Source organism: Athene noctua, chromosome 7 (assembly GCF_965140245.1).
Source record: "Athene noctua chromosome 7, bAthNoc1.hap1.1, whole genome shotgun sequence".
Classification (NCBI taxonomy): Eukaryota; Metazoa; Chordata; class Aves; order Strigiformes; family Strigidae; genus Athene; species Athene noctua.
The window spans coordinates 935,001-950,730 of NC_134043.1; the positions used below are offsets into that span (position 1 = coordinate 935,001).

Consider the following 15,730-nt stretch of genomic DNA (forward strand, 5'->3'; position numbering starts at 1 on the left):
GCAATAAATCTGAATTTTTGAACGTTCAGCGGAGAAATCGTGCAAAGTGAGGGAACCCAGCCCCAAAATACGGTTCTGGAAAAAACTCCGTTTCAGTTCTGCCTTGAGCAGCAAATTCAGGATCGTGACCCAAGGCAATTTTAGTACTGCAAAATATTTGGGACAAAGATAACTGTAGCAAACGTTTTCTGACATATTACTTACACCCTGCAGATTAGATAAAATTCATAATCTTTGTAATTATACTCCGGAGGTATCAGTCCTGTTTCCTTCTGCGGGGGACACGCGGAGGGGAGCTATTCTGGCTGCACGTACACAACCCCCGTGCTCAGCACAGCTACGGCCCAGTTGTGGAATATCCCCATTACAAGTGTAAATTAAAACCTATAAAATAATATGGAGATTATAAAAATTGCGTTAAAACTGATAACAGCTTTACTGATTTACTGACAATGAAAATATATAGCGGTTTTTCTGTCAGAACATTTATCAACACATGGCAACCCCGGACTAACTTGACATGTAAAATGATCAAAATGGATTATGAAATCTCTTCCATTCATTTCTATTGATTTTAGTTATGATAAAATTCATCAGTGTGCAAAGGAACGCTTGCGACTGGCATTTCCCCCCCCAAAATCCAGGCCAATTGGCTGCCTGTAATTTTCGTACGCGACGGCAGTGCAGAATGCCTTACCCCGCGTGTCACCGGCGAACGCTCTCGGCTCCTACGGCCCCAGCATGCTAAGTGCTGCATTAACTCCTAATTTTCACTTTTAAACTACTAAGTGCTAAATTCTGAGCTAAAATGGGAAAGCATGGACAAAATTACGTTATGTTTACTAAGGAGCAATCGTCTGAACATTCTTTCTTTAAAAATAAACTTTTTCAAGGCTAATCAAAGTTATTTTTGTAACTGCCGTAACAAACTGCCAGTGAAGGGACCATTTTTAATCAGTTTTATTGATTCATGCTTTCAGTTCTTACTGAGTTAAAAACAAGGCACATTAAATACATCCTCTTATTGCTCTATAAATGCATGCGGCTCATTCTGTATATCAAAAGTAATAAATAATGGCAGTAAAACACCAAGACAGTTATAAAAATGACAACCCAGCCTCAAACACAGTATTTAACAGTGCGGTCTAGAACAGCAACCTAACAAAATACGTTAAGTGCCACATGGAAAACATGCAGTGTGCACAGATGTACATACAGACACACGTATTTATACGCACTGTAAACACACTGCATGTATACACATCCCCTCCCCTCAGGCGTGCAGTTTATTCAAAATACAAAATAAACTCCCCCCATCCTTAAATCCAACTCCCACCTCAAAAAAAAAAAAAAAAAAATCTCTCACATTACTGTTTTTCCACCTAGGATCAGAACAATGCAAAACACTGACATTTTACAACTCTTTCTACAGTACATACACATAAAAAAAAAAATACAACAAAGCCAACATTCCTGAAAACAAATGTGAGGTGAAAAATAAATACTTCCTAGATTTTTTTTTTCCACGTATAGATTTAGCTGTTTTAAGTAAGACATGCAATCTTCTCTCGTTACACAAGGCAGTCATACAAGATCTTGCTGTGCCATACAAAAGAGCAGAGAAGCATGACAGTAAAGTGCCTAAGATGCAAAGCAAATTCATATCGGAGGACACACAGAGAGCCAAGAAAATCCCAAAGTCACATTCTGTATGCAATATTACTAAAACAAGAGAACAAAGAGTATACTTTGGGTACAAAGCAGAAAATCCTGGTTTTACAGGTAAACTTGTATTATTAATTCTTAACAGTGCCATTTATAGAGGAGTGGAGGAGAATTTTTCTTTAAACCATACAAAAGATGTTAAATATTGTCAGTATTTTTCTTTATGTGGCCTGGAAAAGATCTCACTACTTTTACTCCCCCCCCCTTAAATTATTGTGACTAGTAGAATCCTGAACCCCTTCCCTCCTTACCTGCTCACTGAACCAAAATAACCTGTGTATTGTACATTCATTTCCCTCCAATTCTGCAGTACCTGTAAAATCTGTTGTTGTCCTCGTATTTGAGAGGGTTTTGGAAATACGAAGCTGTGTCAAACATCACATACTTCACCTGAATATACTGGAACATATTTCAAAAAGAGAAGTTTACAGGACCACAGAAACAAACCCTTTTGTTCATAAAAAAATTCTTACAATGTCAAATGTGCTAACTCCTCATTCACAGAGCCTGTGCCTCACTAGCACAGGAACTCGAAGCAAAAAAGCCATAACCCCTTAACAATATCTGCATTTTGGTACAGGCAGCGTCAAAAAAAAAAAAAAATTTAACATGCAAAAGCCATCTGAAAGGCATTTTACCTGAGACTGTCTCCTTCCCTCCAGATTTCACCAATTGTTTGGACTGACAGAAATGTAGCCATTTGCTGAATTTTAAGTGAGGCTTGCCTTTTTGGCTTTTTCTGTATGTACTATTTTTAAACACCAGAATCTTTAATTTTTTTTTTTAAAGGACTCTGCCTCTCCAGCCAAACACGACATTTGTACTTACTCTGTTACATACCAGCGCTCCTCAGCATCTCCATTTTGTGTATGTGATCATTTTCCCTTTTAAAATATCAAAGTAATCTTTGCTGTTCATTCCTGTACTGTTATTTTCTATTAGTGAAAGCAGTGACATCAGTTAAAATACATCAGATTTTTCACGAGTAGAAATTCTGACACCCTGGAACTGAAGCTCGTTTTGAGTTGTAAATTGGGATTTATACTCAGAGAATATAACAGAATGACAAATTCATCAATAAACCACTCTTATGTTTTTCCCTTCCTTGTTCTGCATCAGGCAGAAATCTTCCATCTGATCTTGAACCCAGTCAGTCCAACAGCAGAAGGGCAAATAGCCACACACATTGCTGAAAACAGCTCAAGTGAGTGGTCCTGATTTTTTTTTTCCCCCCACTAATGTGCTGAAAAATAGCCCTTTCTAGAAAAGGTAGTGGAATGCAAAACAAATTTCATTGTTTCACTTGGTGTTTGAGCATTTTTAAATAAACAAGACTGTTAGACTATCAAAACCTGCCTTATCACCAGGGTTTGTCCAAAACTGGAAACACGACGAAGCACTTTGCAGCACAAACCACCACCTGCTCAACAGTGCTATTTATTAAAGGAAGATTATTTTTATTAATATGGGAGAAAGGAAAGCTGTCCCCTAGCTTTTAACTAAATTATTAGCTTGGGTGATTAATCAAGATGTCTTGTGGTTTTCCAGCTTCGCACTGCTGATATTTTTGTCTGGCCAAGACCTGGTATCACTGGAATAGCACCCAAGCACCTCCGGAGGCCTCAGGACGGTCCCTCACCGGAACCGCTGCCCCAGGAAGCAGCACTTTTCTTCCTTTTGTGCCACTGCCTCCAGTTCTTCTTGCTCCTTGTAGAAGAGGACAGATCAGCAGCTTTTAAATGCTAAATGCGTGTTCTACGTGTTTAAAGGCAGGATTCGCTTTCTGAGCATGGTTTTCCTTAGAGGTGAGGCAATAGAAGAGTTAACGCGCGGGGCAGCGCGGGCACACGCGCTTGTGTGAGCGCCCAGATCCTTCCCAAACTGCGGTTAATAAACCCCCGTGTCTAAAGAACACCCAATCCCAAAGGCCACATCCTGGAGCATTAAGAGCTGTACAGAAGACCATTAACGATGAAAACAAACGCACCAACGTATTTTTACGAGAGCTACGCCGCTGGATGGATGCTGGTGATCCTGCACGAGCCAGGACAACCAGCAGCACTGGAATGTTTTTCAGCAGCTGGGGCTGGGAGCAGAGGTTGTGTGTGAACTCACAGGCCACCCCCGCTGCGGTCCACCGAGATCACCCCCCGCTGACGCAGGTTCTCCTCGGCCGTCTTCATCAGCACGGCCAGGCGGCTCCCGGAGACGTGGCCCTTCTGGATGGCGCTCATCAGCTGGGGAGGCAAGAGGGAGAGCGGCCGTCAGCTCAGTGCCAGAGGGAGGCCCCGGGTGCAGGGCAGGGCCCCTGGAGGGGGGGCCGGGGGCAGCGCCACTGCCACAAGGTGGCTTCAACACCACCCAGCTGCTCACTCAGCACCCCCCAAACCAGGGGACTGGGGAGCGGTTGGAGGGGTAAAGAGAGGCTCATAGGTTGAGATAAAAAACCAGTTTAGTAGTTGTAATAAAATAAAACAATAGCAATCACAAAAAGTACAAACAGGTGATACACAATGTGACTGCTGTCACCTGCTGACTGGAACGGGCTGCCCAGGGCAGGGTCAGGCTGGCTCTGAGGAAGGATTTCTGTGCAGAAGGGGCTGTTGGGCGTTGGAATGGGCTGCCCAGGGCAGGGGGGAGTCCCCGGGATCCCTGGAGGGGTTGAAGAGTCGGGCTGAGCCAGCGCTGAGGGATCTGGGGGAGTTGGGAACGGTCAGGGGGAGGGTCATGGCTGGGCTGGAGGAGCTTCAGGGGCTTTTCCAACCGAGGTGATTCTGGGATTCTGTGACTCATACCCAGCCCATTCCCGGCCAGCAAACCCAAAAAAACAAGATCCCAAAACACCAATCCTGGAAGCAAGAGAGACACACACCCCCCCCCTTCCCAGCCGCCCCTCCTTTATGCACCGCGTGTGACATTCTGGGATGTGGAATATCCCACTGGCTAATCCGGCCCGGTGCTCTGGCTGTGCCCCCTCCCAGCTCCCACATGGGCAGGACAGGGAGAGATGGAGAGACCTCGATCTCGCAGCAACAACTGTGAACACCGGAGTGTTACCAGCGTTCTGCTCATACCAAATCCCCTGCCGGACCCAAAACACAGCACTTCAGCACTTGTGCTTGCTAAGAAGGAAAATTAACTCTATCCCCGCCGAAGTCAGGACACCGCGGCCCACGCCCATCCCTGAGCCGGGCAGAGTCCCGCGGCGGGAGGCATCAACCCCTCGCACCGGGGCGAGTGCGCGGCGCTGGCGGTCCTGCCCCGCGCCGACAGCCCGCACCAACGCTGGGCCCGACAAACAGCCGAGGGAACATCGCCGCCGGCTCCGGGACAAAGTAACGAACACACAGAACTGATTTTCCCAGATTTCACAGAGTCTGGTTTCACAGAGTCGCCTCAAAGCTTTTTTACGTTTTCCAGAAATATCAAGGAAGGTGTTGGCGAGGCACGGGTGGCAGGAAGAGCACAAGTACCAACTCCAACCCATTTGGAGGGAACAGTGCAGGCAGCCACCACCACCAGGGTTCTCTCACTGACATTTAAGAACGTAGGAAAACCCATTTACTTCACGGGTGCCTTTTTTTTTTTTTTTTTTTTTTTTGTTAAGGATCTGAAAGATGTAACTAATAGAAAAGCACTGTTCCTGATCTACCACTGAGCGTGGGCTGCACCCTTTTTTTCATTCCTATGCCCTTTTTTGTAGAGATGGTGTACTTGACTTCCACAATTCTTTCAAATCCAAATTCCTTTATAGACTTTTAAAATGCATTTTGCCTTTAAGTCCTTCAAACTGGACTTGGCTCTATCTTAATGAACACACACTAGTGCTAAGATTTTAGATAATTCTTTTTTATCCCGTGGATAAAGCGAGCATTAGACTTGAAATTACATGCAGCCAGCTTGTCAAAGACTACTATGGAAAGCAATTGGTGCTTAGAAAATGCGATTTCTTACTCCCACCTATGGCAAAGAATCCTTCAGATTTCTTCCCTTCTGTCAATTCTATCTGCAGCTGGACCTGAGCAAATGTGGTACCACCCTGCGGTGCTGGAACGAGTCCCCGGGAGGGGAGGGGACAGAAGGGAACCCCCTGCTTCACAGAGCCAGCCGAGGGCACAAGGCAGGGCGGCCCAAGGAGGAGAGGCACTGCCCACACCCGCTGCCCGCTCAGAGAAGGTGGGATGGCTGATCCTCTGGCACCACCACAGAAACGAGAGCTCCTGGTCTGTCAGGACCCCAGTAGGAAATGGGCTGTTGGGGGAAGAAAGCCCTCCTGGTTTAACATGGGGTGGGTTTTTTGCTTTTATATACAAAAACTAGTTGCCAAGGTCCCCCCTTCCTTTCTCGAGTGTAAGTGACAGCACTAGGCCTCATCTGCACACAACCACCGGCTGCGGCGGGACGGCCCCGTCCGCTCCCCCAGAGCGCCAGAGCTCTGCCTCCGCCGCGGCGCGGGGCCCTGCCGGTGCCGCACGCCGGGGTCGCAGCCCGCCTTCTCCTGGCAAAGCGCCTGTACGCGGCGGGGTCTGCGGGACCCGCTCCCCCAGAGCCTGCCTGGGGTTACCCTGGCGCTCCGCCGCTGCCCAAACGGCACCTGGCACCGCCGCGCCCACCTGGAGCCACCCCGGTACAACCTGTTCTATATTCTAATATAAATGTCCACAAATATTTGCGCAGGGCTTTCCACAAGCATCCTGCGGTAAAATGCAATTACTTGAGAAAGTTTTCAGAAAGCAAACACAAAAGTATTGGGAACTGGCTTAACAGATCCATTAAAAAAAAAAAAATTAAACAAACATTTCATGTATTTTGTTCCTTCCATGGCAACCTCTTGTTAATTTTTTTACCACACTTCCCACTGAGCGCCTGGCTCCTGCCTCTGCACAACTGGGCACAACTGACCCTGGGGCAGTGCCCGTCACGGGGGGTCAGTATTTAGATTGTGTTGTCAAACGTGTAGGAGAAGCCAGTAGCCACAGAGTGACACACTTTTACAAAAAAAAAAAACCAAACTGTGGAACTGTACCAAAACAGTGACCTGCCTTTTGTATTTCACAGGGACTCAGGGCAGGCAACCCCTAATGAGACCACTGAGCCCAGGAAAGCAAAAGCCCCAGAAAGCCACCAACAAATCCACAAAAGACGTAATTACTACTTGTTTCGAGTTCTTAACCACAATGTATACAAACCAACCAAATTATAGTTTAACACAGCCCTTACAGTAAATGGTGGGTTACCCCCCCACCAATTAGAAGTTTTCACATGCCTTTGTAAAATGCGAGAGGGAGACCCTTTCCAGCAGCTAGAAAAAGGCTGCAATTTTCTCTTATATTTGAATACATAAACAGAAATTCCCAAAGCCATTCTTTCCTCTTTCCCCCCAACCATGGCTTGTTTGGGTTGGGTTTTTTTTTTTGCCCTTCTCCCAAGTGCAGTTCAGTTACCAGCTAAATTGCTGCATTTTAGGCAAATAAATAGACCTTTTTTCTAATGCTGGACACAACCTGTGAAAATTTTCTGCATTTAGATTCAACAATGCTGCTCTTATCTACAGCTCATCTCGAGAGAGACAATTACCATTTCCTTTGCCTTGATCTTGTTTGTTTAACTTGACACAGTGAAGAAAGGGCTGACATTGACCAAAATCCCCAGCATTAATTTATCTCATGTTCGGCATTCATCATTGCCACCATGCAGGAAAGACATGGCAGTCACTCGAAATACCACACCAGGAAGGCCCTGCAAAAACAAAGCTGGCTGGCACGCTGCGCAAGCCAGAGGAGCTGGGACACAAACGTTTCAGTAGCACCCTGGATTTTATTTTCAGGCCCTGCAAAAAGCAGATGGACGGGTTGTCAGTGCACCGAGAGAGCATCAGCCACTCCAGGAGATAAAAGGGGATTACATGGACCAGACATGCTTCCTTCATTACAATATTCAAAATAGTTTAGAAACTAGTAATCACTTAACAGACCCAGAGGAATGTCAGTGTGCATAACCGTATCATTCTGAATGTATTTAAACAGCATTTCTGTATTAAAAGCCAAGTTCAGGTCTGTGGTATACTGCGTATACAGGTCTGTACTGTGGTATACTTTGTAAACTGAACCCTTTTCTTTGGGTCTCGTTGTTTCTGCACATGGAAAAAACTCCTCCTATTCCCAAGCTGCTCAAGGGTGGCCCCGTGCTCTGGCAAATAGCATCAACACTGCCGTGTCTCCCCCAGGAACACTCACCTTGTCTCCAGCCCAGCCCTGCAGCAAAGGGGGAAAATCAAACGCCCGCCCCTTTGTTCGTTAACGTTACAGCTTCCCTTGTACCAGAGAAATACCTACCTGCAAAAACTCATTGAGCTCAACCTGCCCATTTTTGTTCAGATCCACTTCGTTTAGAATCTCATGGAGCGTATTTTCAGCGATTTGCACACTGATGCTCTAGACAAAGGGGAGCACAGAAGTGTGTCAGCGGGGTGGTTCAGCACTGTTCATGCCACACTCAAATTTAGGTAAGAGGCTTAAACAGGAAACTAAAGAACACAAGGAAACGTTACCTCCAAGACACGCTGCACATCCAGTATAGTAATAAACCCTTTCTTGTCCTTGTCAAACATGTGGAATCGCTTCTTGTACCTGCAAGATAAGGATTATCAGTGGGAAAAACCACACTCAGAAGAATGCCAGGTATTAATTCCTTGCAGCACAGGGAACTCTCTTACTTCACTTACCTTTCAATATCTGAAGGCAGTAGACTGATTTCAGAGCTGTCTGTTAATTGATCTGATTTTACTTTGTAGCCCATTTCATAATAGAGAAATTTTTTAGCAGCTTCAAGTTCTTCCTACAATAAAAAAAGAAAAAATGTATATCTGAGGAATAGCACGTTCTTAGACAATTATTTTTAATGTAGTATTTATTAGCTTCTTCCACTTAACTGGAATTTATCTAAGGCCCAAAAATTAAGCAGATAGTAGCTGAGAAGTATTTAAAAGTAAGTGAGGCTTAGGCACTTTTTAGTCTTGAAAAGAAGTATCAAATCCAGTAAAGCCTTCTAATTACTGTGTAAAGGCTTTCAGGGCCCCAGCACGCTTCCAGTCCCACGCGGTGCAACCCCTGTTCCACGAAGAACAGCACCTGCAGGTCAGGCCCACAACGTGCCACTGAGCTCACAGGTGGTGGCGCAGTGCCACGCTTCACCTCGCTGCCCAAAGGCAGCAAAAACATCAGGAGGCTCAACACCGGGCAGGTTATGTTTTAAACTAGTTTTCTTGACGGTGGTAAAATTAATTAATTACCCAAAAGTTCAGTGCAAGGTCTTCCGCAGCCAGATTTTTAATAAGTGATGACCACCTGACCCCCACAAAGCACTGCAGCAGAGGGGCACATGGGTAAGCGTGCTGACAAACACACAAACACGGGTTAAGTGTGCTCACAAACACACACAGGTAAGCGTGCTCAGCGAGGGCTGCAGTAGCAGCAGAAGACTCCTAGGCACAGATACCTAAGCCACTTCCCGTAGCAAAGACTTGTTTGTGCAGGCGGATTAGGAGACCAACTAAACTACACCAGGCGACTCTTACATACTTCAGTAGAGGCACACAAATTAGCCCTGAAGTCCCAAACCAACACAGGCTTATTTAACGGTCTTACTCTAAGATCTAAAGTAAAGAATGCTCTGCTGGATGGGCGCTGAATTGCCTTGTCCATCAAGTTGAAATACAGCCCGTGCGAGACTGCTGCAAAAACGCAGCACTCAGAACAGCCCGAGACTGGACACAGAAGAGATGCTCAGCAGCTGGGGGGTTTCAGCCTCATTTGAAAGAGGAGGAGACATTTCCAAAGGAAACCCCAGCGGCCGTTCAGGGAACGCAGCCTTGGGGGCACGAGTGAGCTCAGGAGCCACAGCCGCTCTGTAAATTCCCAGCACAGGCAGCACTCGGTCACTCTCCCGCCGGCAGGTTACGGTGAGAACGGGCGCGGAACTGCCCAGTGGCCCCGGGCTGCTGGAGCTCGGGCTCTCCCTGCGACCCTAATGTCACGCTGCTCGCAAATTCTCTGCTCTGCAAGCTTCCCACGTTATGGAAGGATTGCTCCGGCTTCGTTTGACACCGAGAATTGCTATATGAGCAAATCTCGGGTGAGGGCAAGACCCCCCTAACACCAGATGCCTCTACCCTGAGCCACGACGCGTGGGTGCCCCCTTCCCTGCGCCTTCCTGGGGGGAGGCTGGAGGATCACGGCAGGTCCCTCCGGCCACCTGCACCCAAATCAGCTCCTTAAACATCCATTTAGGCCAGAGAATGGTGCAAACTCAGTATCAAAATACACAGCAGCCAAGAAGGGGGGACACAGATTATAAGATACTCCTTTTCTGAGGCAGATCTGTTGAAAAGTGTCAGTAAGCAAAAGATCTGAACAAGAATAGGATAGTAATGCCACATCTGATTTCATTTTTGAAGTTGGAGAACAACAGGATACGGATCTTCACTTTCCCCTCCACGCCCCGGCCGATACCCACCCATTTCACAGCTATTTTGATAAAGTCTTTATAATGAAATACCCCAAGTGAATCATCCTGAGGAAGACAGCACTGCTTGAAGTTTTCTGTTCAACTAATTTAGATCATTAACATGGAAGCTACTTATGAAAAACAAAACGGCTTCAGATGAAAAAGGCCTTTTGTACCTTTTTTTTCTGCTCACTCCAATTAAGTTCCTTCCCCATGATATCTACGATTCGTGGCAGGGCCTCCTCTGCAGCCTGCACATTCAGAAAGGCCAAGCGAGTACGTCGGGAAATCATGTCCACTGCCGTGCGGGCGTACTCCTTAACGCCATAGACAACCTAGAACAGCAAGACAAGGGGGGAAAATGCAGAGGAGGAAGCAGGCAGGCACTGTTGGAAATGATGTTTAGCATCACTGACCACACTGCCGGGCTGGCCACACAAATTGAACTTCCTGTAACTAGTCCCCACCCCACCAAGAGAAGGGCTGGAGAGTTCCCTCCTCCTTGGAACATTTTACAGAATGCAGCTGGGATCAAAAGTGTACATATGAAACAAAGAATAGACATGATATAAATATTTGATTGTTTATAATTAATATGTATATATAAACATAAAGCATGCTTTGGGAAAGGGGAAAAACAAGAACAGAAAAAAAATGTGGACCTCACCAAAGGAAGGGGCTTATGGAAAGTTTTAGAGGGAGACAGACCTGCTCTAGAACCAGCTTATCCCAAGGAGAGAATCAAAGAGCATTATGTAGTTCCTCCACATACCTCAGCTTCAATATAAGGAAATTCAGACACAAGGCGTTTTCCAACAATGGGCCACCTCTTTCCTGTGACTTGGGCTATTTTGGCCACCTCGTAGGCCTTGTCTCCGTACGTCGAGGCCAGGTGCTGAGCCACCTGCGGAGGCGAACACAAACGCAGTAGGCTTCGGAAAGCACGGCGAACTGACACACGTTCTCCTTGTCCGTCCTCTCATCCCCAGTCACAAACAGGCTGCAGAGGGTGTTGGGTTTGATTGTGCGGGAGGAAACTACCGGAGCTGTGAATAGCTTAGCCCAGGCCACACACCACCACGTATGTCTCAATGGAACCTGAGCAACAACGCTGCCATCGCGTCCCAAGTACAGGTTTTGCTGGGCTCAAAGGAAGACATGCGTAACGTTTTAAAGCAGGAAACAGTCAAGATTAGAGGAAGGGAAAAGGGAGGAAAAAAAGAACAATGACCAGAATTTATTTTTGTTAAAACTGCCTCTGTCCTGGCCAGATAATAAACTCTTATCAGGCTCAAGAGACCTCTGTACAAGTGATGCTGGCATTACATTTAGTGGGAAAACAAACCCCTCCAACAGGGAAACAGCAGAGCACCAACAGAAACCACAACTCACCTCACTTTCAAGTCCATAGTCTTGGACCAGCCTAATGTAGAGAGTGGGGCTCCAGTCCTCAGCCCCTTGGAGCTGCAGCCCGATGGTCTTACTGGAACCCGCCTTCAGATCGTGCGCCTGAACCGCTGCGTCGATGGTGTCCTGCGCCATGGCACGGTAGGTTGTCCACTTCCCACCTGTAACCACACACGGACTCTTTGTTTGGGGAAAGCAGGCAGAACACAAAGTTGGTATGTTCTCTATTATATTTATTTTTTATATATATATATATATATAAATATATATATATCTTGTGTTATTCTTACGAGACTGGCTCAACAAGCCAGTCATGCTACCACCGACAGATCGTGAGCTAATTATAGCAACATGAAGGATTTTCCTGTAACAAGAAAAGTTTTGAAGAAGGAAGCCCAGCAAAGCTATACTTTAAGAGAACTTCCAGTACCTGCTATGGTGACAAGGCCACTGTCGCTAATGGTAACGACGTGATTCCGGGAGATCGACTGCGTGTCCTTGGAGTTGGGGTCTGTGACCAGAGGACGAATGCCACTCCACGCTGCCAACACGTCTCCTCTTCTCACTGTCCAGAACCAAAGATCAGCCCAAGTCAGCCAGGAACTGACGGGCATTTCCCTCCTATCCCTCCCGTGGTCTCTGTGGCATCGCCTCCGAGCAGATCCTCGCTGTGAAACACGGGCTGCACCACACCACACCATGCGGCCGAGCAGCTCAAACAGCTGGAGAAGATTCTCCAAAGTAATGGAATAAGCTGGGCTACAGATTTAAAACCAGCACTGCCTTCATCAGTACCAATAATACTCTCTAGCCCAAACCAGAGGGGTCCATTTTTCACACTGGTGAAAAAGCCAACAGAACAATGATATCCTGGGAACTGATCAACCAGCTGTCAAACTCAATCAGCTCAAAAAAACCCCCAAACCCAAACCACCAAGCACCAAGTCCTCCCCTTGTTTGCCTGTGCTGCAGGACAGTCCTTACGTTATGTGTCAGAAACCAAAATAAACTTTGTTCCACACGAACATGTTTGCTCTTAGGGCCTCAAAGCTTTTTCTCTGGCCTGTAGGTTGCTTCTCCCCGTTTTCCTCTCGGTGAGTGATGTTTATCCCCAGCCCTTCTCGAGGGGCAGTGACACACACGCACAGGGAGGCCGTTTCTTGGCAAGGCTGCGCCCGGCTGCAGCACATCCCCCCGCCAGCATCAGTCCACATCTCTTACACAGCTGCCTCTTCCAGCCCTGCCTCCTCTTCCTCCCCACGGCTGTCCCGCTCCGCCAGCCGCCCCAGGAAGGGCCATTTACTGCCTCCTGGCCCCTGCTTCCCACCCAGGTACCGGCACGTCCCCGCCGCCAGCCCTGACTGCTCAGTAAACCCGGGGCAAGAAAACCTGAAGGCACCAAGCAGCCACAAAAGCCCTTAACAGCTGTCGGAAAATACCCCAGCCTCCAAAAGTCACTTTTTTTTTTTAATATAGAGAGTTAACAAAATTAATTTTGTTGCTTATTAAATTTGCAATACAAAAATTGACTGATTTCCTTTATACTGAAGTCTTCGGAACGTGTTGTGGGGGTTTTTTTTAAATACAACTTTCAAATAAATGATAATTGAAAAATCAGTAAAAGGGTGTAAAAATATCCCCCAAAGAACACAAAATAGATTTCAGAAATCAATGGTGCTCTGCCAGCATGTTTAACCTGCCAAAATGAAGTGTTAATCACAGAAATAAGATACCATATTACGTTTATAAACTAATGAAACTAGAAAAAGCAGCATGCGTGACACTATAATTAAACAGTTGGAACACATCCAAGCCTGTGTAAGTTGATAACCCTGGCACTGTCTCTGGCAGCAAAAAGGCAGGTCTGCAGTGAGTTGATATGGCCAGCACAGTTGTTAATTCAATAACAAGCAATCTATAAACACTGCTAATTGCGTATGTGAAAAACAGCGTGCACCTAGGTAGGCTTCGTTCAGAAGAATTAAACACTTCATAATGTACTTCTGTAAAATACCTCGCAAAAATCTCTGCCTTCTTCACAGTCTTCACTCTCCCAGGTACCTCTCTGGCCTATCGCACTTATTTATAAATATAGATTTTTGCTCAAGGAACTTCAAGGTACATTTCCTGAAGACTACTTCTGAACTTCATACAACAGAGCCATCAATTATCCGCTTCAGGAAACGAATAATCCAGCATTTCCAGTCTCCGGACAGCAAGTTTTCCTAAATCTGAGGATGTTGGAAGGTTCCTGACTGACTGCTTTTCAGATTTATTTTAATGCTGCTACTACAACAGAAAGACAAAAGTAAGAATGCTTTCACAGAATAATTTTTTTAAAAAAACCTCACTATGAAGGAAAGAAGCCTCTCTCCTTTAAACCAGCACTAATTCAAAACAGGCCAGCGTCTTACAACAAATGTGACCTCAGCTCAGCTCCTGAGAGGAACAGCTGACACAAAGTAATTTTTATAAATTCTCCTTTTTGCCCATTATATTTTCCCCTCCCACTGGAAGCTGACACTATTAGGTATTTACCATATCAAGAAAAGTAGATTCTAAGAATAAAGCCCCTAGAAAAATGGAAGGGAAGGGATGTGCCATTCAGAGGGACCTGGGCAGGCTGGAGAGGTGGGACATGCCAACCTCATGGAGTCCAACAAGGCCAAGGGCGAGGTCCTGCCCGTGGGTCGGGGCGATCCCCAGAACAAATCCAGGCTGGGTGAGGAGGGGCTGGAGAGCAGGCCCCAGGAGAAGGACTTGGGGGGGTTGGGGGGTGAAAAACTGCCTGTGAGGCAGCAATGTGTGCTGGGCTGCACCCAGAGCAGGGTGGGCACAGGGCGAGGGGGGGATTGTCCCCTCTGCTCCGCTCTGTGAGACCACCCTGCAGGGCTGGGTCCAGCTCTGGGGCACCAACAGCAGAAGGACACGGACCTGCTCCAGCGGGGCCAGAGGAGGCCACGGAGATGCTGGGGGGGCTGGAGCCCCCCTGTGAGGACAGGCTGGGAGAGTTGGGGGATTCAGCTGGAAGAGAGAAGGCTCCGGGGAGACCTTAGAGCGGCCCCCAGGGCTGAAAGGGGCTGCAGGAACAGGGGGAGGGACTCGTCATCAGGGGGAGGGATAGGACGAGGGGGAACGGGGTTAACCTGAAAGAGGGGAGATTTAGATGAGATCTAAGGCAGAAATTCTCCCCTGTGAGGGGGGTGAGGCCCTGGCACAGGCTGCCCAGAGAAGCTGTGGCTGCCCCCTCCCTGGAAGGGCTCAAGGCCAGGTTGGACGGGGCTTTGGGCAACCTGGGCTGGTGGAAGGTGGCCCTGCCCGGGTCAGGGGGTGGCACTGCATGGGCTCTGAGGTCCCTTCCAACCCAGACCACTCTGGGATTCTATAAATAAGAACAGAGACATGGGAAAAGCCAGAACAACTTTTCCTTCAAGAAAACCAGGTGACTTATGCACTTACGGTGACGTACAACTAAACTATCCCAGTTCTACAAAACCTCACACCTGCCACTCAAAGAGACCAGAACGACTTGGCCATGCAGCTGGACATTAGTGCAGCTGGGTGAAAGGTGTGGGAAATCAGAACATGCAGGTATCAACTCCTTTCTATTTAAAGAGTCCAAGCAGCACAGGTGTATCTGTCAGAGCATCATTTTACAGCTCTGGAACACAGATCGTGATGCCACTGATGTCCCACTAGTTTTGGAAGCCCCCAGCTGCACAGGGCCCACAGTTATCAGTCACAGACACACACCAGACAGACAGCACTTACACCAAAATGCCAGAGACTCATCAGTACCTTCCCAGGGCAAACCAGAGCTGACAGAGGTTTACCTTCAACATCAACACTAAGGTAGTTGCGCACTTCATTCAAAATGAAGTTTATATCTTCTTCGGTGGGTATCGGATGGGAGGTAACATCAGTGGGGCTGTCTGTGGTCCCTGCAATAGTCATCTTCTCCCAGGGCAGGAAGAAAATCACTCTACCATCGCTGGTGGCTGGGTCAAGCAGACCCATATTATCAGGGCTGAAATAGAGAAGGGACACGGTTCAAAACAGGTCAGGCTTCACCAGGCATTATGTTCTTGCACAC

General features: G+C 47.1%; 1 protein-coding gene across 1 annotated transcript in view; it reads right to left on the reverse strand.

Moving 5' to 3' along the window:
* Nucleotides 1–941: 941 nt before the first annotated feature.
* The window catches only part of GPD2 (glycerol-3-phosphate dehydrogenase 2), a 61,332-nt gene continuing 46,543 nt past the window's right edge, over nt 942–15,730 (reverse strand). The window contains exons 9-17 of the mRNA XM_074911142.1: nt 15,471–15,664; nt 12,068–12,202; nt 11,623–11,798; nt 11,003–11,134; nt 10,407–10,565; nt 8,450–8,562; nt 8,276–8,354; nt 8,061–8,159; nt 942–3,962 (exon numbers count right to left, since the gene is read on the reverse strand). Of these exons, the coding sequence (XP_074767243.1) occupies nt 3,837–3,962; nt 8,061–8,159; nt 8,276–8,354; nt 8,450–8,562; nt 10,407–10,565; nt 11,003–11,134; nt 11,623–11,798; nt 12,068–12,202; nt 15,471–15,664 (1,213 nt within the window). The 3' untranslated portion in view covers nt 942–3,836. The remainder of the gene's footprint in view (nt 3,963–8,060; nt 8,160–8,275; nt 8,355–8,449; nt 8,563–10,406; nt 10,566–11,002; nt 11,135–11,622; nt 11,799–12,067; nt 12,203–15,470; nt 15,665–15,730) is intronic.